Below are 24844 nucleotides of genomic sequence, written 5' to 3'. Positions count from 1 at the left end.
ATCTATTCCCATTAAGTTCAGTCCCCAACCCTGCACAAATTCCAGTGCAGACAGATATGCTTTGGCTAGGAGTTTTTTTCCTAAAGCAAATTGCTGGCATCAAGTCCTCCACCATCCAAGCTAGACTCCTCTTCCAAATCCCTCCACCATCCCTTGCCATGCTTGGCAGTTCGTGTTCAGAAAGCCACCTGCACTTAGGGCATAGATCTGGAGCTGAAGCATTGTCTATTTTAACCCTTAGGAATCAATAGGGCTGAAGGGTCGGCAAGGCAGCTCCCTGCTTGTAATGTGGCTTTGTTTATGTTGGAGCCCATGGCTGCAGTTATCCCTGCTGACAGCTGTTTGTCAGGCTTGCTTGGTTGCTGCCTGAATCCTCACGTCCTCTCCACCCTGCACTCCCATTCTTGCTCTCTTAACCTGTGTGTGCAGCTGCATCATGCTGAGCCTTGAGGCTGTGATTTAGAAAGAAAAACTCCCTCCCTGCTGAACCTGAGAATTACGGAATGTATTGTTTTCATGGGAGACCCAATTATCTGAGCTCCTGAGGCCATCAATACGTGAACACATCTTGGCATCCTCTACATGGTTCTTGGTTTTTTCTTTAAAAAAATAAAATCCTTTAGGAAAGACTTGCATGACTCAGGTCTACGGACCAGACTAGAGCTCCAGGAATTCCCCCTGAGCCTATGCCATAGGAAGCCTGCAGTCATTCCCTTTCCTTAGAAGAGAAATTTCCATATCAGTGCCTAAGAGAGGACCCCTTCACCCAGAGGAATGTTGCAAAGGCCTTTCTCTTGGATAGATGGGTGTTTGCCAACAACAAAGTAGGATTTGCAAATACACGCCACTGACACCCAGTGGCATCGGAGAGCTGCCTCTGCTGAAAATAATAATTTGACGCGGTGCCAGGCCATAATGAAGCTCTTCCTGTTGTGGCTGTCAAATCTGTGGTGGCTGTTCATCCCTCAAGGGAGGAGAGTGATTATTGTGGGTGAAAGCCCGCCCCCCTTTATTTTATTTTATTTTGAGGCTAGGAAGGAGAAACTGGAGGAGAAGGGATTTCTCTCCACAATCCCCAGACTTCCTGCTTTCATCATGGGTGCCATACTCCCGCAGGGCTCTGACATCTGCAAACCTGCCCAAGCAAAAGTAATTTTTAAAAAGGCACCCCCCCACACACACACACACCGACAAAATGGGGAACTTGACTTCAGCATAGAGAAAGCAAAGATTGAATGTGCTTCATTGGCCAGCCCCAGTCAGCTATTCTCTGCTGTTGGTGCTTAAAGGGCAAAGGTGTGCAACTCCCCACCTCCCTCCTGCCCTCCACAAAGGAGAACACACCCAGTGCCAGAAACTTCCTTTTCATGCAACTGCATGCATGTGTGAATTTGTCTGAAGTTTTCTAGAATCCAACTTAGCAGTCTGGGTACTTAGTCTACTAAGGCCCGATTACCATTCCACTTGCGTCCCTGAGGACTCAGTCTGTTTCTGGGTGCCTTTCTGAAACAGAAGGTTGCTTTCATCTCAAGGTCTGTTCCATTCAAGTTTCACTGTGTCTGCCTCCTGCTTCTCTTTTCTCTTTGGCACAGATACCTAGGCCTCCAAGTGGGTTACAAAATCATTGGCATCCTTCTCTTAACCGTCATCGGCTGGAGGGTGACGAAGAACAAGGAATACAACGTGCAAGACAAAGCTGCTGGCCTTGTATAGCGCCGCAACCAGACCCATCTCAATGGCCATTTAGTTCCATGCCTGTATTTACTAACAATACTCGGCCTTTGTGCCTTTTGTTTTTTTAAAATAAAACTGTAAGGGAACCATTTCATATTAGCAGCTGGACTTTTAGAACTCTGCATTATCAGCATCTGCCGTGGGTAGCTCAGCTTAAAGGGACATGTTGTCAAATGAAGAACAAACAGGACTCTCAGTGACCAAGCACCTAATCAGTGTTAAAAAGAGCCAGTGCAGCTGGCTAACCTTTTCAAGAGGCAGCTGCCTTGAAAATCTCCCCAGGCCTCGGAAAGAAAAAGGGGCAGCCAGCAAATTACAGCAAGAGAAGCCATCTTTGGGGTTGAGAGTACGCACTCTGCAGCCCCCGTGACAGACTCAACATGTGGAGGATTCTTCTGAGGAGATAGGTCAGATGGGTTGGAGGAAAAGCAAGCAGGTCCTTTGGTAGGGAATGGCACACAAAAACGGATGAAGTTAAGAGAACCGTGTAAATAGCATTTGAAGTTGGTGAGGAGCGACCATTTCTGTTTGCCAGCGGCTCCCTGTATGGACCGACTCCAGCAAGCATGTTACGTTATGCCAGGATTGACCAAGGTATGGAACAAGGAGGAGGGGCGGGGATTATAACTCTGCTTGGGCCAGCCCACTTTCGTGCCTTCTCTCTTCTCCCCTCTCCTCCGTTACACAGGTAGAGTGGACGTAAATTCCACTCAATGTATAAAGTTAGTTGTTGTGATATATATATTGAATTTTTAAATAAAATCAACTTCCCCCGATTTCTTCATGCTTTTTATTGATCTCTATTTATTTGTGTATGTGTTTGAAGGAGTAGACTCCTGGCGTTCTCCTTGCCTCCAGGCCTTTCCGTTGCCATAGTGATGCCACGTCTGATCTTGGGATACATGGAATGGAGCTTATCAAAATTTCCATTCAGCGAATCCTCTCTAAAACAGATTGGCTTGTTTCAAATACAGGAAATTGCATCATATCTGAGGATGAAAGTACCTTAGTGTCTTTATTTTTTAAATGAAAATACCTTGTGTTTCTTTACTTTGCCCTCCAAAAAGGGGGAGGCGGGGGAGAATTTGTTTACATTTTTAAGGCTCAAACAAACCAACATCTTTAACATCTCTGATTTATGGTAGATTAGGTATATTGAAATTTAGCCATGATAAACCAAAGTACCACTGGGTGGCACTATAACCTTTTTAGCTGTGAGATATTGTTCAAGAGACACTAGAAGATGCAAGGCGTTGCAGTGGAAGGCGCCGGAGCTGTGTTGCCACTGGTCTCCTCCCTCCCTGCCAGGACACAGGCCCAGATCTGAGGGAGGAGGTATCAGTGACATACCTTTCCTCAGGCATCAAAGGGTCTCTGGCCGGCCCTGCCTACATGGGAGTCAGCCCCACTGCACACACTTCTGAGTAAACTTGTGTAATACTGCACTGTTAATGCCTTTTGTAAAACAGAAAATGTTTGGGTGAAAAGACAGGTGTTTGTGGGCTGGGAACCTTGGCTTAGAGCAGCCTTTGCCAATCTGGCCCCCTCCAGATGTTTTAGACTACAATTCCCATCAGCCCCTGCCAGCATGGCTCTTACATGAGCTCAGCTGCAATCCCTGAGAACAAAAGGGTGGAAAAAAGAGAACAGTGTCTTCTCTCCATTCTTGTACATTGAATTCCTCTGGCAAATTAGTATGAAAACCGTGTGTTCCTCAAAGGAGGGATAGTTGTGCTTCCATCATCCTGTTGTTCTCTCCCACAAACCTGCAGTTCAATCTACTCAGTTTAACAAGATCACGTATCCCTGCCTTGATACTTAAGCCACCCTGGGTTCAGTTTTGATGAAGTTTTGACTGATGCCCAGGGCAATAAACGGACCTGTGAGAAGACCTTGCCTGAAGTTGTGTAATTTAGGTTGGCAGAGTGCAGTTGTCTCCCTCTAGTGGCTAGTTTGCATATATTGCTGTAGATTGGTGTTGGGAACATGTGAAGTTGCCTTGTACAGAATCAGCCCATTGGTCCATTCTAGACTAATAAAGGTAAAGGTAAAGGTCCAGTCGTGACCGACTCTGGGGTTGCGGCGCTCATCTCGCTTTATTGGCCAAGGGAGCCAGCGAACAGCTTCGGGGTCATGTGACCAGCATGACTAAGCTGCTTCTGGCAAACCAGAGCAGTGCATGGAAACGCCGTTTACCTTCCCGCCAGAGCGGTACCTATTTATCTACTTGCACTTTGACATGCTTTTGAACTGCTAGGTGGGCAGGAGCAGGGACCGAGCAATGGGAGCTCACCCCGTCGTGGGGATTCAAACCGCCAACCTTCTGATCAGCAAGTCCTAGGCTCTGTGGTTTAACCCACAGTGCCACCTGCATCCCAATACTTGCTCCAAGTCATGACTTCAACTCCTCCTTCAAATCCAATCCAAATATTGATTGGAGAGTGAATAGGACAGGGTGAACAGAATCAACAGGTGACTGCTGGAGAACATATTAATGGCTCGGGCAGGTATCTCCTTAGTGGGCCACTTCTCTGCAATTTCTCTGACAATCATCACAAAATAGTTTTACTTGGTAGTTTATGGGGAATACTTTTACTCAGTAGTTTGAGAGTCATTTTGGCAAAACGACCCATCTGTCTGTCCACTTTCTCCTCCTCCTCCTCTGCATCCAGTGCACTCTCACCCCTGGCTTGAGAAGTACACACAACATTAAGCACAATTAATATCTATCCTGTTGTTTCTTAAGGGCACATTTCATAGCAAGCAAAGCTGGGGACAGGCTGCCACCATTTTCACGTCATTGGTGGGTAGGTCAGAGGTGGTGGACATATTGCTCAGGGCCCATCAACCCTGGCTGGGGTTCTGATGAAATCCCCCCCCCAACTGCTATTTGCAGCATGAGGGAAACCTCCATTGGTACCATGACTGAGGTGGCGAGAGAGTTAAACTCTCCCTGCCCACCTCCTGCAGTCCCAATGTTGCTCAGACTCCTCATTCATAAACCTAACATTTTGTCCTGTTTGTGCCCTTGTATGAGAAAGTTTTATAAGCTGGCATGTTCCTATTGACCAGACAGTGTGTGTAGGGGACAGTTGGTGTGGACAGAGAGAGGTTTCTTTTCCCTTTCTCATAACTCTAGAATCTGGTGACATCCAATGAAACTGGAGGTTGAAAGAATGAGGACAGACAACAGGAAGTACTTCTTCACACAAGCACCTAGTTCATCTATGGAATTCGCTCCCACAAGGTGTAGTGAATGGTCACCAGCTTGGGACAACTTTGAAAGAATAAACCCTTTCCTAGAGGACAATTCTGTCAAGAGCACTAGCCATGATATGGCTATGCCCCACTGCTGGAGGCACTCAGTCTCTGAATACTAGTTGCTGGGAAATGACAAGGGGAGCAAATGCTGTTGCACTCAGGTCCTGCTTGTGGTTTCTCATATAGGATCTGTTTTCCACATGAGAACAGGATATTGGACAAGTTGGGGGTTTGGCCTGATCCCGTAGGCCTCTTCTTGTGCTCTTGGGACAGTGTTTAGGCTATGCAGTTGGTGGCACCCTTCACCCTCAGAGCCTCCTCTGTCTGATTTGATGAGGGCCTAGAAGACAAGGTGCCAAAGACTGGCTGCTGGAGGTCTGGGCTCAAGAGCCACCCATCCCAGCCATTTTCAGGCTGCCTATAGCAATTCACACCACAGTTAACATCTAAGATAATCTTTTCCGTATCCTTAGAATGTGAGAGCCTGGAACTGAACGACCTTTGAGCAACTTCCAGCCCTATATGCATGGCCATGACTTGATTGGCCTCTTCTTTCAAGCTCCAGCAGATGCCATTGCCCTTCTTCACATCCCAAAGGCAAATTTTTGCTTACTCAGAGTCACAAGAGCTTTTTAGGCATATATTTATAACCAGTCAATCATAGCAACTCACTTAACCTCCTTTGCATTTACTCGTCTCCTTGTGATTTTTGCCAGCTGTTTCTTTCCCCCATGAGCACCCGCTATTATTATGGCTTGGGTTGTTTTGGGGGGTTTTTTGCCGCAGAGCAATAGGAATAAAATTGCAGAGGAAACTGAGCATCAGCCAGTAGCTCATTTCCAACTGCGATTTGTTTCCAGGTGCATTTGGCTGGCTGGTTGGTTGGGTTTCTAAGCCTTTTAGGAAAGCAAATTTCACAAACCTGTTATTGGGAGGATCCATGGTGAATCCAAATTATGTAGGCTGTAACTTAAGGGAGGACTGAGGAGCCTGTGGCTCTCCAGATGATGCTAGACTACAGCTCCCATCATCCTTGACTGTCAACAGCGGGTGTGAGGAGGTCAGCAGTCAATCACACAGCATCAGTGAAATTAACTCTTTATTGAAGGAAACCAGGAGGCTGGGGCCAGTGAACACAGCAACTCGTCCTGGTAGATCTTGCTCCTATGAGGCAGTTGTGGGGACTGAAATTCACACCTTCCCATAGCTCTCTTCCCCCAGATCCTTTCCAAGCAATCTGAGACGCCATTGCCATGCCTGTCTCTGCGCCTACCTCTTCATACCTCTTCTGGTTTTGGGAGACCAGGGGAGCAGGGAACTGGTCGCAGCAGGAAGGGGAGACACCCTGGCTTCTTCACCAGCCTGACTAGTAAAGAAGAGCCTCCACTACTGCCTCTGATTCTGGGATTGCTCTTTGTCACAGCCGCTCACTGCTCACTACACCCTGTTACCTCTCCAGCTTCCGATGCCTCTTCCTCCCAGTCTTCTCCCTCTGACCACTCATCCTTGTCCCACCACCAGTCCCCTGGCTCTGAGTCTTCTTCCCCCGGGGGTTCCTCAGCTCGTGCCTCCCAACATTCCTCTGCATCCAGACAGTCTATGACATTGACCATGGGCCCTGCTGGCTGGGGGCTGATGGGAGATGGAGTGCAATAACACCCAAAGACCACTGTGTTGGCTACTCCTGACCAAGAGGCCCACACTTCCCCATCCTTTATTTGGGGGAAGTCATGGCAGTTGCACTGTACATAGCCTATAAAAGTTTCTAGCCCAGGTATGCCCTGAAAATACAAGGTCTAGGTGTAGAGAGGAGAGTCTGCTACCTTGAGGCTTCGCATAGAAAGGAAGAGCTCCTCAACTGTAACTTCTTCCATCATTGCTATAGTGAAAAGGAAAAGCCACAGCTATTCAAAATTTTGTTATGTGCTTAGGAGGGTCAGTCTGGATGACACTTAGATCCCTTCCCGTATCAAGTGAGGGTTAGAATCTAGAAGAAGAGGCTGCTGAGCTAGTCAGACAAGATTTTTTTTGGTAAGATAATAGCCTTAGCCGACCACACCAGTGTTCTCATCAGCTCCGCAAACAATGGCCTATTTTGCAATAGCTACAACTAAGGGATGGGGCTGTCCTGGAAAGCAGGTAGGCATTTTCTGCACTTCATTCGCCTGACTGGATACCACAATAACAACAGACCAGGATGGTGGTGGTATGAGAGTGGCTGGTGCTGAAGACTGGAGATCAATTTTTGCCAAATCTGGGCTGCTGCATCTCTTAGATGCAGGGTTTTCAGGCAGATCAGGCAAGACCTTAAATTGCTTGAAAAATATGCTTGCTAAACACGTACTGCTAAATATTACAAATCTACCAAGCAGACACTAGCTCATTCATCAGTCAGATGGGCCTAGATCTTATTTGGTAACTACTTGAGGTTTTTAAAAGTACTTTTACTTTGAGGCAGGCCTAGTTACTTGGGACATGGCAATTTGGTGAGCTAAAAATTATTCAGCGCTTTTTTTCGGGGGGTACTCAAGGGTGGCACTGTGGGTAAAACCTCAGTGCCTAGGACTTGCTGATCGTAAGGTTGGCGGTTCGAATCCCCGCGGCGGGGTAAGCTCCCGTCATTCGGTCCCAGCTCCTGCCCACCTAGCAGTTCAAAAGCACCCCTAAGTGCAAGTAGATAAATAGGTACCGCTTTATAGCGGGCGTTTCCATGTGCGGCACTGGTGCTGGCTCGCCAGTTGCAGCTTCGCCATGCTGGCCACGTGACCTGGAAGTGTCTTCGGACGGCGCGGCTCCCGGCCTCATGAGCGAGATGAGCGCGCAACCCTAGAGTCGGTCACGACTGGCCCGTACGGGCAGGGGTACCTTTACCTTTTACTCAAGGGTATGCAGTACCAGCCCCTCATTTTTTGTTGTTAGAAAGTGTGACATGTACTGCAACAATTTCATGGTGAGAACCGGCACCCATTTTTCTAGGGGGGGGGGGAAGCACTGTTTAGGACTTCACAAGCTGTTTTAACTTTAAATTATGGTGATATAGTCCTTTTGGAGTGCTGGTTTTAGTGAGTTTTAAAACTGCAAGTGGGACTTGCTTTGAGGGTTTTTTAAAAAAACAACAGCAGCAATCAAGCAGTGTATGCATTTTATGAAATAAATAAATTAAAGGCACTTAGGTCAGAATCTGGCAGTTTGGGTTCTGCAAAGTATACTGTAATTTAGTTTGTAGAGGAACTGGCTTCCCAATAAAATGCTGCTTTGTGATTTTACAAGCTTTGCTCATGGGCAGCTTGGTTGAGATAGTAAGGAATACTGGAGGCTTCCTTAGCACAGATCACACTATCTAGCCCAGTACTGGCAATGCAGCAGTTATCTGGGGTCTTCAGCCTGTCTCATTCCCATCACCTGACACCTGGCCCTTTTTAAATGGAGATGCCAGGAACTAAACCTGGGAATATCTATATGCAAAGCATATTCTCTTTCAGTAAGCCGTGACCTCCTGCAGCCCCCTCCCAGATTTATTCCTATCTAGGAAACTTCAATGAAGAACAAAGCCAAAATCAGGAAATCATATTTCAAAGTGGGAGGATGGAAAGATCAGCCTTTAAAATTAGAAGTCGGTCATTCAGGGTTGGAAGGAAGGTTCTGGTCTGAATTAACATCCAGCTCCCAGCTTTGCTATAGTAGATGGCTTTCGAAAAGCAAAGTCACGATACTGCAACCTCACATTCTCATCTGAATAATAATACTGCCCTCTGTCCTTGACAGGGACTGCTATGAGCACTAATAAAGTGAATTAAAGCACTCTCCCTTTTTACTGATGAAAATGCACTCTCCAAGAGCTCGACGCCATTGCTTCCTTCGCAGGGTCATTCCTGAGTGCTTCTTCAACAAACATTAGAACCAACTGATCAGGGGGTATAAAAAGTGATGCATTGGCTGGCCCAATACATTTCGGCACCACAAAATGGCACCCCCACTTCCTGCCAAGGAAGAAGGAGTGGCGAAATAACACCAGGAACAAGGGGGAAATAAAGATCTACCGTATATTTCTCTCCACAAGACACACTTTTTCCCTCCTAAAAAGTAAGGGGAAATGTCTGTGCGTCTTATGGAGCGAATGTGTGGTCGATCGCTGGCCCCGCCCCCTTGCCCAGGCCTCCATTGTTGAATGTTCTGCAGATGGAGGCTGTTTGTTTTCCCAGCGACATGTGACTGGATGATTAGATTATCTGTCTGGAAACTGTAGAAACGGCTCCCTTTCCTTTCCTAAAGAAGCTGCAGAACTCTGAATTGAACCCCATAAAAACAGGATTTTTTCCCTTTGCAAAGCTCAACAACTTTGAGCTGATCCTCAAAAAAGGGGCTTTTCCCCTTTCCTCCTATAAAAACTAGGTGCGTCTTATGGTCAGGTGCATCTTGTGGAGTGAAAAATATGGTAAATCCAGGATCTGCTGTCCTTGTGGTGAATGTGTGGCAGAAGCAAGGGGCTGGGGACTGACCCAGGGGAAGAGACCAGCAATGTATGGGGTTTGGTGCTGCTCATGAAGCAGGAGCCAGAAAGAAGAAAAGAGGACAGGTCAGAGCAGCCAGAGGTGGAGGTGCAGAATGTGTCAGACGCAGAAGAAGAGGCTGTTCAGTTGAGGTGTGAATCCTCACCATCCATTGCCCTGTCTCCTAGAACCAGGTGGCGCTTGAAGATGGAAGAACAGCGATGACTTCTGTGTAGAAGCCTCAGGTTACATGTGCAAACCCCATCAGATGAGGGTTCATAAGCTGGAGGGGGGAGCATGGTCCCACTGTTGCTGCAACTGCTTCACAGGCAGGGAACAGCTGGGAACAGCTGCCTAGACCTGGATGCTAGAAGCATATGCGTCTGCGATACCTTAGGAGCTGCTGTAAGTAAGCGCATTTAACAATAAAGAATTGCTATCAGACCCTTCCTTGGCTGGAGGGTGCTCAGCACATGCAAGCATTCACTTGATCTCTTGAACCGAGTCTCTTGTTTTATTTGCTGTGATTTAACGGAATTGTTTTTAACCACGTATTTTAATTGTGGATGTTTATATGGTACCATTTTATTGCACATCTTAATTGTGGCACATTTTCAATTAAGTATTTTAATAACGTTGTGTAACTGGTTTTTATATTCTGTAAACTGCTCAGAAGCCTCTTTTCGCATCAATTGTACGTTTGTGTAAATATATATGTCCCCCTCTAAAGCCATCTAGGCCAGGGACCAGCATCATATCTTGTGGCAGTGTATTCCACAAGTTCACTATGCATTGTGTGAAGTGTTTTCTCTGTGCAACCACAAGGTCCCCATTGCAATACTGGCCACCCTATTTTCAATCACTTTCCTAATAATCCCTCACACAGAAATGGACTTCGTCACCATTGCAACATGTGACATTTTCACTGAGTTATACACAACCCAAAATATTGCCAATATATGCTGGGAGTGTTTTACCACAATGAGCATCATTTTGCTTATATATGAACCTCATTTGCCCTTGTGTTTGGCAGGATAGTTTTAGGCAGGGACAGGGAACCTGTGGCTCTCCAGATGTTGCTGGACTACCATTGGCTGGCTGGAATTGAGAGTCCAATAACCTTTGGAAGGGCATAGGTTCCAGTGCTTTTAGAGATCTTCATGGACCACTTGGGTTTACTCTATCCAGAATAACTTGTGGCGGAACACAATTTAGCAGTTTCACTGCTCACCCTAGTGCCCGGCCTCAGATCATTTATGAAAAAATAGCACCAGCTGCAATATAAATCCCTACTTCCTTTGCATCACCTTTCTCCCCACCCCCGTTGCCTTCACTTTTCACACTTTGGTTAGCGGCTTTGTTAAAACCTCAAAATGAGCCCCTGGTATCAAATCCCTACCAAATATGTTTCTTCACACTCTCAAATGATTCTGATTGGTGAGTCAGGGGCAATTTTCCCTTTGGTGAAGCAATGCTGAGCCCTCTTCACTGTTCAGCAAAGCTTGTTCTTCAGTATGTGCAATGATTCTAACTTTAATAAAGCTTTTTCACCAGTTAGCCCAGAACATACTTTAGATCAGGGGTCTGCAACCCGCGGCTCCGGAACCGCATGTGGCTCTTTTACACCTTTGCTGCGGCTCCGGGGCAGATACTAGCGAAGGGAGGAGGCGCATTGTGCAACCCGACACTCCCCACTGTGGCGGGCGCTGTACTGGCTGTGACGTCACATGGGGGCAGTGCATGTGTTAGTTTTGCGGCTCCCAGTTTTTTTTCCTTCGGAAACGGGTCCAAGTGGCTCTTTTTGTCTTAAAGGTTGCAGACCCCTGCTTTAGATTAAGGATCAAACTATTCATGCTTTACAAACAGCATGCTTACAGCTTGGTTTTTTTTTAAAGAGAGCTCTGATGGGAGCAAAGAAATGATATGCCTCTTAGGGCCCAACTGCATGCAGTGTTATTTACACTTTTGCTTTGAAGGAGAAGCAGCCACACAGCGTCCTGATCCATCACCATGCTTCTTATCTGTATGTGCACCCTACATCAGTTTTCAGCCAATAATCTCCCCCAAAGGTGATATGGTCTGGGACTAACTTCTGTTATGAAACCAGAAGTAGGCTCCCAGTCAGGACTGAGAGCACATTAAAAACCTTCCACTCCTTTGGAAAGGAGGACAATTTTATTTGTGGAGGAAAGCTATGTGGAGCAAAGCCCGCTGGAAACCAGTTCTGGTCCCTGTACAAGTCTGATGGAAACATACGGTCCTGTATTAAACATGGGTGCCACTCTAAATTTTCAGTGCCAATCCAACAATTCCTTGGAGACATAGAAGGAGACCAACGTATGTGTACACATGAAGTGTCATGCCAAATGTCAGCTCAGTACCAGAAGCTCCAACTCCTAATCACTCTAATCTTTATCCTATCTCTATGCTGGAAACAAAAGAAAACTGGGAGCGGCACTCCCTCCCCACTTTTATGACCATGCTTCCAGACACATTTTCACCATTTGCTAGGCATCTTACTAGTAAATACATATATAATTCACAAAGAGCACAAAACTTGAGGAAGCTCCTGGATCTATTTCAGAAGATGATCTGGCACTCATGAAAAGAGATTGTGGTCTGAATATTTGGGGGTAAGGAGAAGGACCTAATGGTGCAGACTTAAGCCACTGAACATTTCTCCTTAGTTCATCACTCAAGTCACTTTCAATCATACTGATCAAAGCATATGACAAAATGCTGGAAAGAGTCTTTTGTTGGCTGAGGATAAGATTACCTAAAATTAAGGTTACCAGATTTTTTTTCAATGAATCCGGGGACACTTTTCAACCTACTAAATAGATGGATTTTGTCAGGGGACCGATTTGTAAATCCGGGGACTTCCCTGGGAAATGGGGACATCTGGTAACCTTACCTAAAATATGCATTTTCCTTTACAATCTATCATTGTGTTATTGTTTTCAAAGTATATTTCTTCCTGGAGCCTGCAGGAAACAAACCAAGAAAGAAAGAAAGCATATATTTGTGCTTTCCCTATGATGCCAGAGCCCTTAGGGATCTTCAAGCAGCACAGACAAGCCCATTTAGCTTTCTCTTCAAGTGGGGAAACTGTGTGGCCAACACTGTTGCACTCCAGGCTCGGTCAGTCCTGGCAATGTGGCCAATGGGCAGGGCTGACAAGAATCAAAGTCCAAAAACAGCATCTGGAAGGCTGCAGGTTCCCCAGTCTGGCCTGACAGTGAGCCTAAAACCAAATGGATGAACTGTGCATGATCCAGAATAATGTTTTATATTAATCTGTTGCCCAAGTTTCACCACGAGATATAGAACAAACAACGATATCATTATTCAATTGAAAATGGTGCATGCAACCAGGATTCTTTGTAAGGATGAGATATGCCATGAAGACACTTACTGGTTGCTGTAAGGTGTGCAGGAGATGGGAAGAGGTTTTGAGTTCCCCATCCTACCCTTTTCCTGGCAACCTTACAGCCTTTGCTTTGCTAAGTCCTGGCAGAATCCTAAGAAGGGGGGACAGGAAACACCTGTGGCTTATTGGGTGACACCTTCTGGGGTGCTCTTCTGGGCTTATGACAGTGGTGACACCCTTCACCGTTTATTTATTTTGCTTTTATTGGGTTGTGTTTGACTGATGGACACTCCTTGGTGAGAGGGAGGCATTCCTTTAGGAAGGGTATAGGTGATTTCTAATATATCTTCTTATGCTTAAATTAGGGGAAGGCAACCAAGGTTCAAGAGGCTTCTATCCTAGAATGAACCCTTATAGGACTAGTGGGTGAGTGAGTGTGGATTTGCTTATTGTCGGATTCTGTGATTGGGGGTTGCTAGTATTGCGTGGGAAGAAAAGAATAATTATGACAGTTACAGGACGGGAAAATATAGTATAGAGTGAGTAGGGAATTATGCTAGAAGATGGACAGGTGTCTGTTAGCCAGCCCTTTCTCTTTCTGTGATTTTGGAGTACCTGGTCATTCTGCTACTGTGCCCACCAGCCAGGATGTTTCATTGCATTGCCAAATCAGTTCACAAGAAGTCCTTGCCCAGCCATGATTATTATTTTTAACCTGTTTGGGATTTTCTTATTCTGTATTTTATAATTGATGTTTTTAAGGATTGCAAGCCACCTAGAATCCCAACTTGGGAGAAAGGCAGGATAGAAATATATTAAGTAAATACAATACAATACCAAAATTATATAAATACAGTTCATAATCATAAGCAATACATAATGAAGCCATGCCAAGCAGCAATGACAAATTATACACCATTTCATTCAGGCAATGAACTCCACAGCCCCTGCAAAATGCAGAGTCTCATAATAGACTTACATTGGGTACAACTATAAAATGCACTACCTATCTAACAAAAACAGCCTTGAGGAAAATGAGGGAGAGGAAAATCATCAGCAGGATATCTAAAGGGCAGAAATAGTGCACAAGTGTCTAAACTCTGCACAGAATTAGCTCATAATTCCACCCCCACCAAAAATGACAGTTCCTTCCCTCCCAGCTCTCAGCTTTCCTTTCCTCTTTTTATTTTTAATATTTATTATTTATTGAATATATATACCGCCCTATACCTGGAGGTCTCAGGGTGGTTCCAGCCTCTCACCCTGAGAGATCTCCACTTTCCTGTCTTTCACTCAAGGTCCTCCCACTATCTCTCTGCCCCTTCCTTGAGGATGTAGATCTTGGGCCCTGATGGCATCCCAGAAATGAAGACACCAAAGGGGTAAAATGCAGTATGTAGTTCTTTGTCCACCCTGCCCTGTCAACACAGAAACATTACTTAGTGGCCTTATAAATAACCAGACCATTGGTCTATCTAGATCAGTATTATCTTTTGGTCTTCAACTAGTGGGTCAGGTAAAGGTAAGGGAAAGGACGCCCAGTGAAAGGCGACTATGGGGTAGTGGGTCTGGTCCCTGGTGGGTCACAACAGGAGCACTCCTACCATGCTAAAGGAAAAGGTAAATGGACCCCTGACCATTAGGTCCAGTCACAGAGAACCAGTGCGGTGTAGTGGTTAAGAGCGGTAGACTCGTAATCTGGGGAACAGGGTTCGCGTCTCTGCTCCTCCATATGCAACTGCTGGGTGACCTTAGGCTAGTCAAACTTCTCTGAAGTCTCTCAGCCCCACTCACCTCACAGAGTGTTTGTTGTGGGGGAGGAAGGGAAAGGAGAATGTTAGCCGCTTTGAGACTCCTTCGGGTAGTGATAAAGAGGGATATCAAATCCAAACTCTTCTCTTCTTCTGGGGTTGCGGCACTCATCTCGCTTTACTGGCCGAGGGAGCCGGCGTACAGCGTCCTGTGGCCAGCATGACTAAGCCGCTTCTGGTGAACCAGAGCAGTGCTTGGAAACGCCATTTACCTTCCCGCCAGAGTGGTACCTATTTATCTACTTGCACTTTGACGTGCTTTCGAATTGCTAGGTTGGCAGGAGCTAATATACCATGGTAATATACAGTAAAAGATTAAGAAATGCATGTTTGGGTTGAAAGTGGGTGCTGGGTCTGAAAGGTTTGAAGATACCTGATCTGCACCAGCTGCCCTCCAGACCTTGCCAAACTACTGGTCCCATCATTCCTCACCATTGGCTGATAGGATTTTGGGCAACATCTGGAGGACCCCCTGTTGGGCACCCTTGCGTGGCTCTGACTGACAGAAGCAGCTCTCCAGGATTCCCAACCTCTGCCAGCAGACGCCAGGGTTTGAAGCAGGGATCATCTGCATGCAAAACGGGTGCTCGGTCGCCCCTGAGAGAAGGCCCTTCCTTTCAAGAAAGGCAGCCGTCTAAAGCCCCCTTAAGAGTGGCGGGAATCCCTGCGAAGGATTTGTAGGAATCAAAGCGCAGCAAACCTAGCGGGAGGTTGCAATTCCGGATTAATGGACGTGGATTGCAAGGGGATGATCTCATCATCCGTCTCAGCCCAATTGCTTGCACATCCCCCCCCCCCCCGCAGAGACACACTTGTGGCTTCCTTCCCACCTGCTCAGCCCCAGCAGGTGCCGGTGGGGAGTGCGTGGGAGGGGGTGGGGAGGAGAAACACCTGCTGGGCGTGAGGCAGCGGCGGGGACGTAGTCGTGTGCTGGGCCCCGACGGGCGAGGTGCAGCAGGTCCCCCCGCCGCCGCCTCCACACCGGCGCGGGCCCGCCCCCTCCAGACGGGCCCGCCCCTCCAGCAAGCTCGTCTTGGTACGTCCCCACCCGCGCCGCTCGCTCGCTCGCTCTCTCTCTCCTGCAGCACCGCATTGGCTTGCTGGCTGCTCCAGCATGACATCAGAGTAGCCGGGAAAGGGGCAGAGCGCAGGCGCCGCCGCGGACGGGAGAGGCGAGGCAGGGCGAGAGCCGACAGGGGCAGAGCCGGCTCCGGCATCTCCAGTAGCAGCATTGGCAGCAGCAGCGCTGCTTCTCCGCCGTGGACGCGCGCCCTTGCCCGGCCACCGACGCAGGCTGCGCCCCGCTCGGGCGGCTCCCCCTCTGCAGAGCGCCCCAATCGCAGCCTGCCAGACGGCCCAAGGCGACCGGTCTCCCCGAGCCGCCTGCAGCCGCGCCCGCTTGCCCCCCGCCTCCGCCCTGCCCTCTCCCCGGAGCCAGGCACCATGTCCGCGGGAGGAGACTTCGGCAACCCGCTGAGGAAATTCAAGCTGGTCTTCCTCGGGGAGCAAAGCGGTGAGTGGGAGCCGTCGGGCGCGGCGCCCTTCCTGGCCAAAGGGTGTGGGCGGCGGCGCCGGGTGCTGCGGCAGGTGCTTCTCGCGAAGCCCTTGGCCGCGAGGGGGAAGCGGCGGCGGAGCCTCCGGAGCGACGCCCCGCGCTCCGCAATGGACTCGAGGTGCCCGCGCTTGCCTCTTGCATTGCGGCAACTTCTGCCGGCGGGAGCGCTTCTGTCGCTGGGCGCCCCCCCCCGCCCGCCTCCCCCCCCACCCTTTCCTGGCTTCGCCGTCTGATCTGTGGGGCCGGGTGGGTGAGAACGCCGCTCTTGGGTGGTGCGGAGGGAGAGGATGCCCACGGAGAGGTGGGGTGGGCGAGGAGAGCCTTCTAGCCCAGGAATTGCTGCCTGCGGTATAGGAGGAGAAAACGGGGAGATCAAAGTGGCGCTGGAATGATAAGCGAGGAGCAGCTTTAGATCGCATGGTGTGGATGCCTTTTTGGAGAACCGGGTCTCTTCCCCCGCCCTTGCTAGAGATACAAGGAGACGATAATGTGCCCTTTTTCGACGGGGGGGGGGGGATCACCACCTTTGGAAAATAGATGATGGGGAAGTAGCCAGCCCAGGGCTATCTGAAGATGTGTTCTCTCTTCTCTCTCCCTGCCCACCCTGCAAACAGGCAAATTCCTAACGAGGCGATTTTTTTCTGTCCTCCCCCCCCCCCCACCGCCCCCGGGAAGGATTTGCGCAAATAAAACGAGGCCCGGGAGAGAAGACACACCCTGCTGCTGGCCAAGACTCTGAGTCTTCCCCTCCCCCCCCCTTCCTTCCTATTAAAACCCAGTGGCTAGATAGATACCTGCCCAGGCTCTGAAGGCAGAGCCAATAGCCAGCACCACCTGGAGATGCTCTCTCCCAGCTTTCCATTTCTGGTCCCCATCCCTTCATCGGCCCAGAGGTCCCCAGCTAGCTCAGATGGGAGGAGAGTGGCCAGAACCCCTTCTGCATGTGTGATCCATCTGCCTGGTCCAATTTGCAACCCCAAGGGGGAACAGAGGGGCAGCTGCCCCAGGGCTGAAACCTCAACCTCCAGGATCTGTTTTGCTTTACTTTTCTAGGCATTTCATGGACTCGACTTTAAGTCTCTTACAATATTATAGCTTACAATAAAAAAGGATATAGCAGTTCACAATGAACATTCTACTCCTCCTCTCTCCCCTTGCCCAATTCAGAATCTGAATTTCACCTCTGGGATATGTGAAATCTTGGCATGCCTCTGAACATATACAGCCCTGCTCTTCATCACATCAAAGATCCACCTGTTCAGGCATCTCACTTCCCATAGGGTAGACTAGTGTCAGGTGCTTCTGGGAAGAGCATCAGAAGGCCCCTCCCACTATTTGCCCTCCTGGCAAATGACATATTGCCTATGAACCTGATGTGCCTCCCCAACTCCTCTGTTGCTGCTGGGTAGCCACATACATGACCCTGTGTTTGGGGAGCAAACTTTAAGAATATATGAAGAGCTTGCTGAACTAGACCAGTCACCCAGATGGCTGCGGGAAGCCCCAAGCAGTAAACGGGCACAATAGCACTCATTCACCTGTGGTAGCAACTAGTATACCTAGCAACTGGTTTTCAGAAGCATACTGCCTCACACAGTGGAGGTACAACCATTGTGGTGAGTAGCTATTGATAGCCTCCTCTTCCATTAATTTGTGTAATCCTTTTCTAAAGCCATACAGATTGGTAGCCATCAGAGCCTCATGTGGGTGTGAGTTCCATAGTTTAACAATGCTCTGAGCGAAGAAATGCTTTCTCTTCTCTGTCTTGAATTTTCCAGCGTTCAGCTTCATTGGATGTTCAAGGGTTCTAGTATTATGAGAGAGGGAGAAAAACATTTTTCTATCCACTTTGACCCTACAGCACACAGAGAGAACTTCTATCACATCTCCTTTTACTTACCTTTCCTCTAAACCAAAACGTCCCAAGCATTGCCACCGTTTCCTCATAGAAGTCTCACTCAGAAGTTTTTGGAGAGGTATCTTGTCAAAAGCTTTTAGAAAGTCCAAGTAACCTATGTCAACTAGATCACCTATATCAATATGCTGGTTAACACTCTCAAAGAACTTTAAGAGTTCTATCTTGTGATAGGACTTACACTTGCAGAAGCCATGCTTGCTGTACTTCAGCAAGGCTTGTTCTTCTATACTTTCTCCATTTTACCTGAGACGGACATTAAGTTAATAGGCCTGTAATTTCCAGGAGGCTCCCGGATCTCTTTTTGAAAAGTGGTGTTACATTGGGTACTTTCCAGTTTGGGGGTATGAAGACTGATTGAAGGACACCTCCTTTTTTTCTTTTTTTTTTGTTAGAAGTTTTGAGCTCTTTGAGAACTCTCAGGTGCCATCCGGACCTGGCGACTTGTCAGTTTCTATTTTGTCTTAGGCCTAGACTTCCGCTCTAATCACTACTATCTGCCCCGCAGTTCCTAACACATGGTATATTTCCTGATCTGTAGCATACACTCTGACTGAGCTTCCAATACTGTGTTAAACAACTCCCAAGTAATTTGGCCCTCTTGACTTTGCCTTTCCGCTTCCTTACCTGTCCCCTCATTGGGGGATGTTTCATGTTCTGATGTCAAATGTGACCATTTTGGATTTCCTTGGCATGTATGTTTAGTTTAATAGCACTATGGACACTGCTCCCAACTGGCTCAATAACTCTTATTATCTCACATCAGGCCCTGGGTGCCACTCAAGATTTGGTCCAGGGTCATTGCCCCTCTGGTTGGTTCTGTGACCAATTGTTCTAGGACACAATCATTTAGGGTTTCTAGAAATGTTATCTCTTTCTCATGACTGGAACACATATGTAAACCATCTATGTGAGGGTAGTTGAAGTCACCCATAACTACAACATTCCCTCTTTTGGATACTTCCTTGATACCATTTCAATATCTCCCTGAGCATTTTGATCAGGGGGATGAAAGCACATACCAGTACTAAATTACTTTTGGGTTCCTGTATCACCACCCACAATGACTCTGTGTAGGAAAATGCCCCTTTTGGCATACAGAGCTATGCCATCTATAGACTCTGTATCTGGAGATAACCATGTCCCACTGGTTCTCTTCATTTCACTATGTTTCCGTTATGCTCGCTATGTTGATTCTATCCTCTAAAACCAAGCATTCCCAGTTCACCCTCTTGGCTGAGAGACTTCTAGATGTCTTTGGCATTTTCGTGTTGACCTGTGGTTCTTTGGCCTCTCTGAATTGCTATCTGGAGCAGCTGCACTCAAAATGCTTAGTCCTTCGCCTCCCCCATTTAAATTTTTATCAGTTTTGCAGTCTTTATCGGGGCGGGGAGATCAGTTCTGAACTGGACCCTCTTCAGCACCTGCTAACTTTCTACCTGAGAGGGCATGGTTTCAAGGAAGTTTGAGTTCCACAGCTTGCAACTCTTTCAAGAAACTAAGCAGTGTCTACTACAAGAAAGAAAGGGCACTCATCTCTGTAAACACAATGGTCAGAGCATTAATCAGGCAAATGGTGTGGTAGGCAAATGCATTCTTAGTTCCATCCCACTGAACCTTTCCCTTTTGAAATTTAGTACACTAACGTTCATCTTCTTGATCAAATGCTTTTAAACCATTGCTTCCTATTTGTGTGTCTTTGTTAGGTGTCCACATCAGGAGCTCTTTCCATTAGTTCATATCTCTAATGAATATGCTGTTTTAACATTTTTCCTTGGAACAAATACCTACCTAAACTCATTGAAACAATGCTGTAATCCCCTTGCAGCCCCCAAATCTATGATATGTCACGAGGCACTTAAGTAGACTTGAAACTGGCTTATATTTGTAGTGCAGAAATGGCCAGACTACTTCCTACTCTTCCAAATCAAGCTAATGTCCCTGGCATCTCTTGAGAATTGAGAAGGATCACTCCTTCTATACATGTGCTGGCCTTCTGCCAATATTATGTCCTTCCAAATGTTTTGGATTTTATTTCCCTGGCTGAGGCTGATGGGAGCTGTAGTCACAAAATCTGGAGGACCCCAGACTGCAGAGGCTGACTCATGCTGATTTATTTAAATAGATGCATATTTTAACATCTTGGTTTATCTTCATGGAAGAAGAAGAAAAAATCACTAAGCCATTCCTAGTCTGATTTTCTCTTGTCTCTCCCATCTTTCAAAGAAGATATGAATGGGACAGTACAGTATACCTTTTCCTTCAAGCAATCTTTTAAGCTTGTCAGACAATTGCAGGATGGCTTTCTTTCAAAGACATTCCTCGTAAGGCTGCCATACCTTTTTTCTGGGCTTGCTCCTTGTGCCATTAATAGCAGCTGGTATGAAGGTGAAGAAACCTTCTCTGCAGCTTGATCTCTATGTCAGTATAAGCTTTGCCTGCTAGATTCCTGCTGCTGATAAAAAGCACAGAAGCAAGCTCAGTAAAAACTCAGTAAAAACCATTGAGTTGCTTGCCATGTCCTCTTGAAGGTAATGTGCTGAAGAACGGCTAGTTCAAAAGTTCTTTTTTAAAAAAACAATAAAGGTGGAAAGACTATCTTTTAAAAATGGACTATTTTTCTAGGTCAGGGATGGCTAATCTGTGGTCCTCCCAGATGCTGGAGTTTAGTTCTCTTCAATCCTGACCATTGGCTCTGCTGGGCTGATAGGGGTTAGAATCCATCATCACCTGGTGTTTCCCTCATCTCTCTTCTAGAGGAACCAAATAGTTAGTCCCTTGATCCTTCCAATCTATGTGGTTCCTCCTTTCACTCAGGAGCATATGCCTATGGATGGCATTGAAGGTCTTCATAGCAAGGTAACAGATAAAGTATTGGATATATTCAGGGGCCTCCATCTCAAGCTTAATCTTTGGAAGCCCATAAACATGCAGCAGACATGAAGCTCAAAGCACAATGCAACAGGCAGATGCAACAGTCAGAGAAGACAGATAAGGGAGGAGAAAGCCAAAGCCAATTGCTCTAGCCTTTTTTTGCCCTGAGGACAGGTAATGGTGCTGTGAAACTGGGAGTGGGAAGCAGGGAAATAATCACAGATGGAAAAAATTGATCAGCTGAAAGTTCTTTTTTGATCAATAATATAAAACCAGCACAATTGTCTGAAACGCAGCTGCCTGTTTGGTGCCAAGGTCATTTGGTTTCTCTTCTCTGCAATGTGGTTTTTACGCAATGCATTCAAAATGCAATTTGAATTGCACAGTTCTCTGTGAACCACCCCCACTGCTAGCCATCTAGAAGGGGAAGTGCTTGCTGGTCCACATATTGGCAGGACACCCTGAGGCTTTCTTGACTGAGGCAAGAATCAGGCACAAAGGGATGGGTCTCTCCTGGCCAGGTCCCTGAGGCAGGTTAATGTATGATGGGGTGGAGAACAGGTGACCCGTGTTGTTGGACTCCAGTTCCCATCAGCCCCTGCCAGCATGGCCAGTGATGAGTGTTGTAGTCCAGTACTATCTAGAGGACCACAAGTTCTTCTTTACTGATGTATGGCATTATCCCCTGCTCCAGTAGATAGCGTGAAATGCCTCACTACCTAGGAACAAAGACTCCACACTTTCCCTATAGATGTGGTGCAAAGCGTGTGCACATACCCTTAGAAATGCTCACTTTGAGCATCCTTTTGTTTAAGTCACACACAGCGAGGTGGATTCCCTGTTCTCCAGAGTGGATTTTTTGCAAGCATGTTTGTGTTTTGTTTTCAACCAGCTTTCCCCAAGCTGGTGCCCTCTATCAGTCCAGGCCAGCGTGGACAACTGTCAGGGATAATGCGAATTATAGCCCGGTCACCTGGAGAGTATCAAGTTGGGGAAGATTGCCTTAGACTAGGCATCCCCAAACTCAACCCTCCAGCTGTTTTGGGACTACAACTCCCATCATCCCTAGCTAACAGGACCAGTGGTCAGGGATGGTGGGAAATGTAGTCTGAAAACAGCTGGAGGGCCGAGTTTGAGGATGCCTGCCCTAGACCTTTAGCATTTGCAAAGCTGCATTTATTTATACAGTAAAATGTGTAGCCTGTGGTCTCTTTTATTACCAGCCTGCATGCTTGCATGTTCAAGTATCACCAAGTGCTCTTTAGTGGTTCCTTGACAAACCATCTTATTCACCTAGAAGGAATTGTTGCTGTTTGATCCAGGCCACTGGCTAACTGCCATATGGCTAAGTCCTATACCCACCTGCCTGGAAACAAGCCCCATTGAACTCGGTGAGGCCCACTTCTGAATAGACATGTATAGGATTGCTCTGTATAGCAATGTGTAGAAAGTAACAAAATGTTTGTAGCTCGTTAGATAATACAGACCAAAGCAACTAGGCTATTTGAGTTGACTGTGCCTCCCAGTATCGGTAACCTTTGCAATGAACTGTTATTGGTTGGAATATTAAGTGAGGGTTGATTAAAGCACTAAGAAGCCTCATTTCACACTCTTAGTTCCTCCCACCCAGTCTTATTTATAGTTGCTTCCATGCAGGTGACTCCTTGGTTCTATGTACTGTTCAGAGAGGAATTAATATAAAAATGGTGGGTAAGATGCTAAACTTTTATATAACCATGTATATGCCCTAGCAAGGGAAGTGGGGCTCAGGTTTTCAAAATGATTCTGAAAATTGAGTCTTTGCATGCACAGCACAGAGCTATTTATTAGGGTTGTGATGGTTGTGACATCTCAAGTTTTGGACCATTCCTTATAAAAACTGGATTTTAGTGTGTGTTGGTGTGTTGTGCCTGAGCAGGATGCTTGGCAGGGCTTGATAACAAAGGCAACAAAGCAGGAAGATGGATTATTAGCAAGTTTGTGTCTTTTCTGGAAGGAAGAAGTATGATAGCCCTAAAGAAAAGGGAAAAGGGTTCCAACCTTCAGAAATGGCTGGCAATAGGACATGCTTGTGCTGTATATATTCCAAAAGCGTTTTTTTGCACTGTGTGGCTGTTGGGGATAATGACTTTCCTGAGGAGTGATGGTGGTGGAAGTCTGACCCCACAGACAAAAATACTCCTAGCCTGCCTCTCTCAGAGGTATGTGCAGCAGATACACTTTAGCTTTATACTCAACATGCTGAGCCAGCTTTCGGTCTGAGGTAAAGTGGCCTGTACTGTATCACCTCTTACAAAGATGCGCTGCCTCAGGCATATTTGGCCACCACAGTAGCCTGGGAGTTGGCCTTTGTCTTGGTGCCCAATGTAGTGCCGCTCCAGGAAATTATTACCTCAGTTTCTATACCACCCTTCACCTGAAGATCACAGGGTGGTTTACAATATGAAAACACAAAAATGCATACCATAATAATGAACAATAACAATAGCCTTCCACACACAGTTGAAAGGTGGCTTGTACAGGTGTGGGAGATCCAGGGCAAACATCGCTACTGTGGCCCTGGATGCCAGAGGGTGAAAACTGGCCCCTGAAGTATTGGAAATCAAGGTAATTTGTGGTACTTACTTGCTGTGAGGTCAAAATTCAAACCTTTAGTTTAATCACCAAATTGTAGACTCACCAGATATATTTCTATGGTGAACTTTTACACAGCTGATTATTATATCCTGCAGCTTGATAATTTGTGTGTATAGTGCTGATTCTGAAGGGCTTCTCTTAGATTTTATTCATATTAAGACTTTAAGGCCTTTATTCTTTATGAAGTTGGCTACCTATAACACTGGCTGCATACAGACAAAATATTGCTTAAGTTGTGGGGATTACTCACATGCTGTGGTATGGTTTTCTCTAGGGTTGAGTTCTGGGGGAAACAGTTCTTTTGAATTTCCCAGAGAAACTGGGTGTGCACTGGGTGCTGACTGGCTGATGCCTGTGACGTCACGGATCCACAAACTTGCTTAGTTTCTCACTGGAAATAACAGTTCTGGAACTTGTGGGGCAAGGCAACAAATGGTACTCTTTAATTGCATAAAGGTATGGATTGTGTTTTAAGTTAGCTATACAAGGCAGAAAGCATTTGGGGGAGGAAGCAAGACTGACAAACAGATCTGCATTCGAGCAGCTGGTAAAGACCTATGTCTGACAATTGCAAGCATAGCCTTGCAAGTGTCTGCCTGTAGCACATTAGTATGGGAATATTGTTCAGTGATGTGGCATAGCATAGCTGCTAGAGGTGAATAGCTTGTACTGCAAATTCAGCAAATGTGACTCAGGTGACTAGAACTAGAACTGCAGTATGAAAAATAATATCCAAATGTGTCCTGGGATATTTATTGCATGTCATGATGATTTTCAGGGAAGGTGCTCAGGGTGTGGGGGGAGTTGGGAATTGTAAGCTGTCAAAACCATCTTGTGGCACTAATGCCATTCACTTTTTTTTCTTTAGCGATTACCAGTGCGGAGAGAAAATGTCCTGTTAGCTTACTTTAAACTCAATTTGTTGATATAATCTTATAAGTCCAAGTGAAGAAAAGACGCCCACCCACTCCCATTATTGTGAGTTTTCCCCTCACCTCTGATTTGCCCCATGATGGTCAGAGTAATCAATACCTCTCTAATTTCCTTGGAGTAAACTGTGAGATGCCTTCACAGTATGGAACAGCACCTATGATTTGAAAGTAACTCAAGATGGATGCTTTATTACATTTTTAGCCCACCTTTCTACCAAGGAGTTCGGGGTGGTGTCCATGCTTTTCCTTTTCTCTGTTTTCACCT

At 46.7% G+C, this 24844-nt stretch overlaps 2 protein-coding genes and 1 long non-coding RNA gene across 4 annotated transcripts in view; 2 read left to right on the top strand and 1 right to left on the bottom strand.

Annotated features, from left to right (window-relative positions):
- Positions 1 to 2510, top strand: part of SLCO2A1 (solute carrier organic anion transporter family member 2A1) — a 57312-nt gene extending 54802 nt beyond the window's left edge. For both annotated transcript variants that reach the window (XM_081910410.1, XM_081910411.1), the window contains exon 14: positions 1593 to 2510. In XM_081910410.1, coding sequence (XP_081766536.1) covers positions 1593 to 1713 — 121 coding nt within the window. In that variant the 3' untranslated portion in view covers positions 1714 to 2510. The remainder of the gene's footprint in view (positions 1 to 1592) is intronic.
- On the bottom strand, positions 1789 to 23986 carry LOC309369659. The gene is made up of 4 exons (XR_014168233.1): positions 23898 to 23986; positions 17760 to 18028; positions 12400 to 12469; positions 1789 to 2678 (listed from the first exon to the last, which is right to left on the bottom strand). It is a non-coding gene; the product is annotated as an uncharacterized lncRNA (long non-coding RNA).
- RAB6B (RAB6B, member RAS oncogene family) overlaps positions 15804 to 24844 on the top strand; it is a 65938-nt gene continuing 56897 nt past the window's right edge. Inside the window, exon 1 of the mRNA XM_081910630.1 lies at positions 15804 to 16179. Within this exon, the coding sequence (XP_081766756.1) occupies positions 16110 to 16179 (70 nt within the window). The 5' untranslated portion in view covers positions 15804 to 16109. The remainder of the gene's footprint in view (positions 16180 to 24844) is intronic.

This window comes from Podarcis melisellensis (assembly GCF_964234715.1).
Source record: "Podarcis melisellensis genome assembly, chromosome: 5".
NCBI classification, from domain to species: Eukaryota; Metazoa; Chordata; class Lepidosauria; order Squamata; family Lacertidae; genus Podarcis; species Podarcis melisellensis.
The sequence above is the reverse complement of the archived record's forward strand: the minus strand, read 5'-3'. Positions and strand labels throughout refer to the sequence as shown.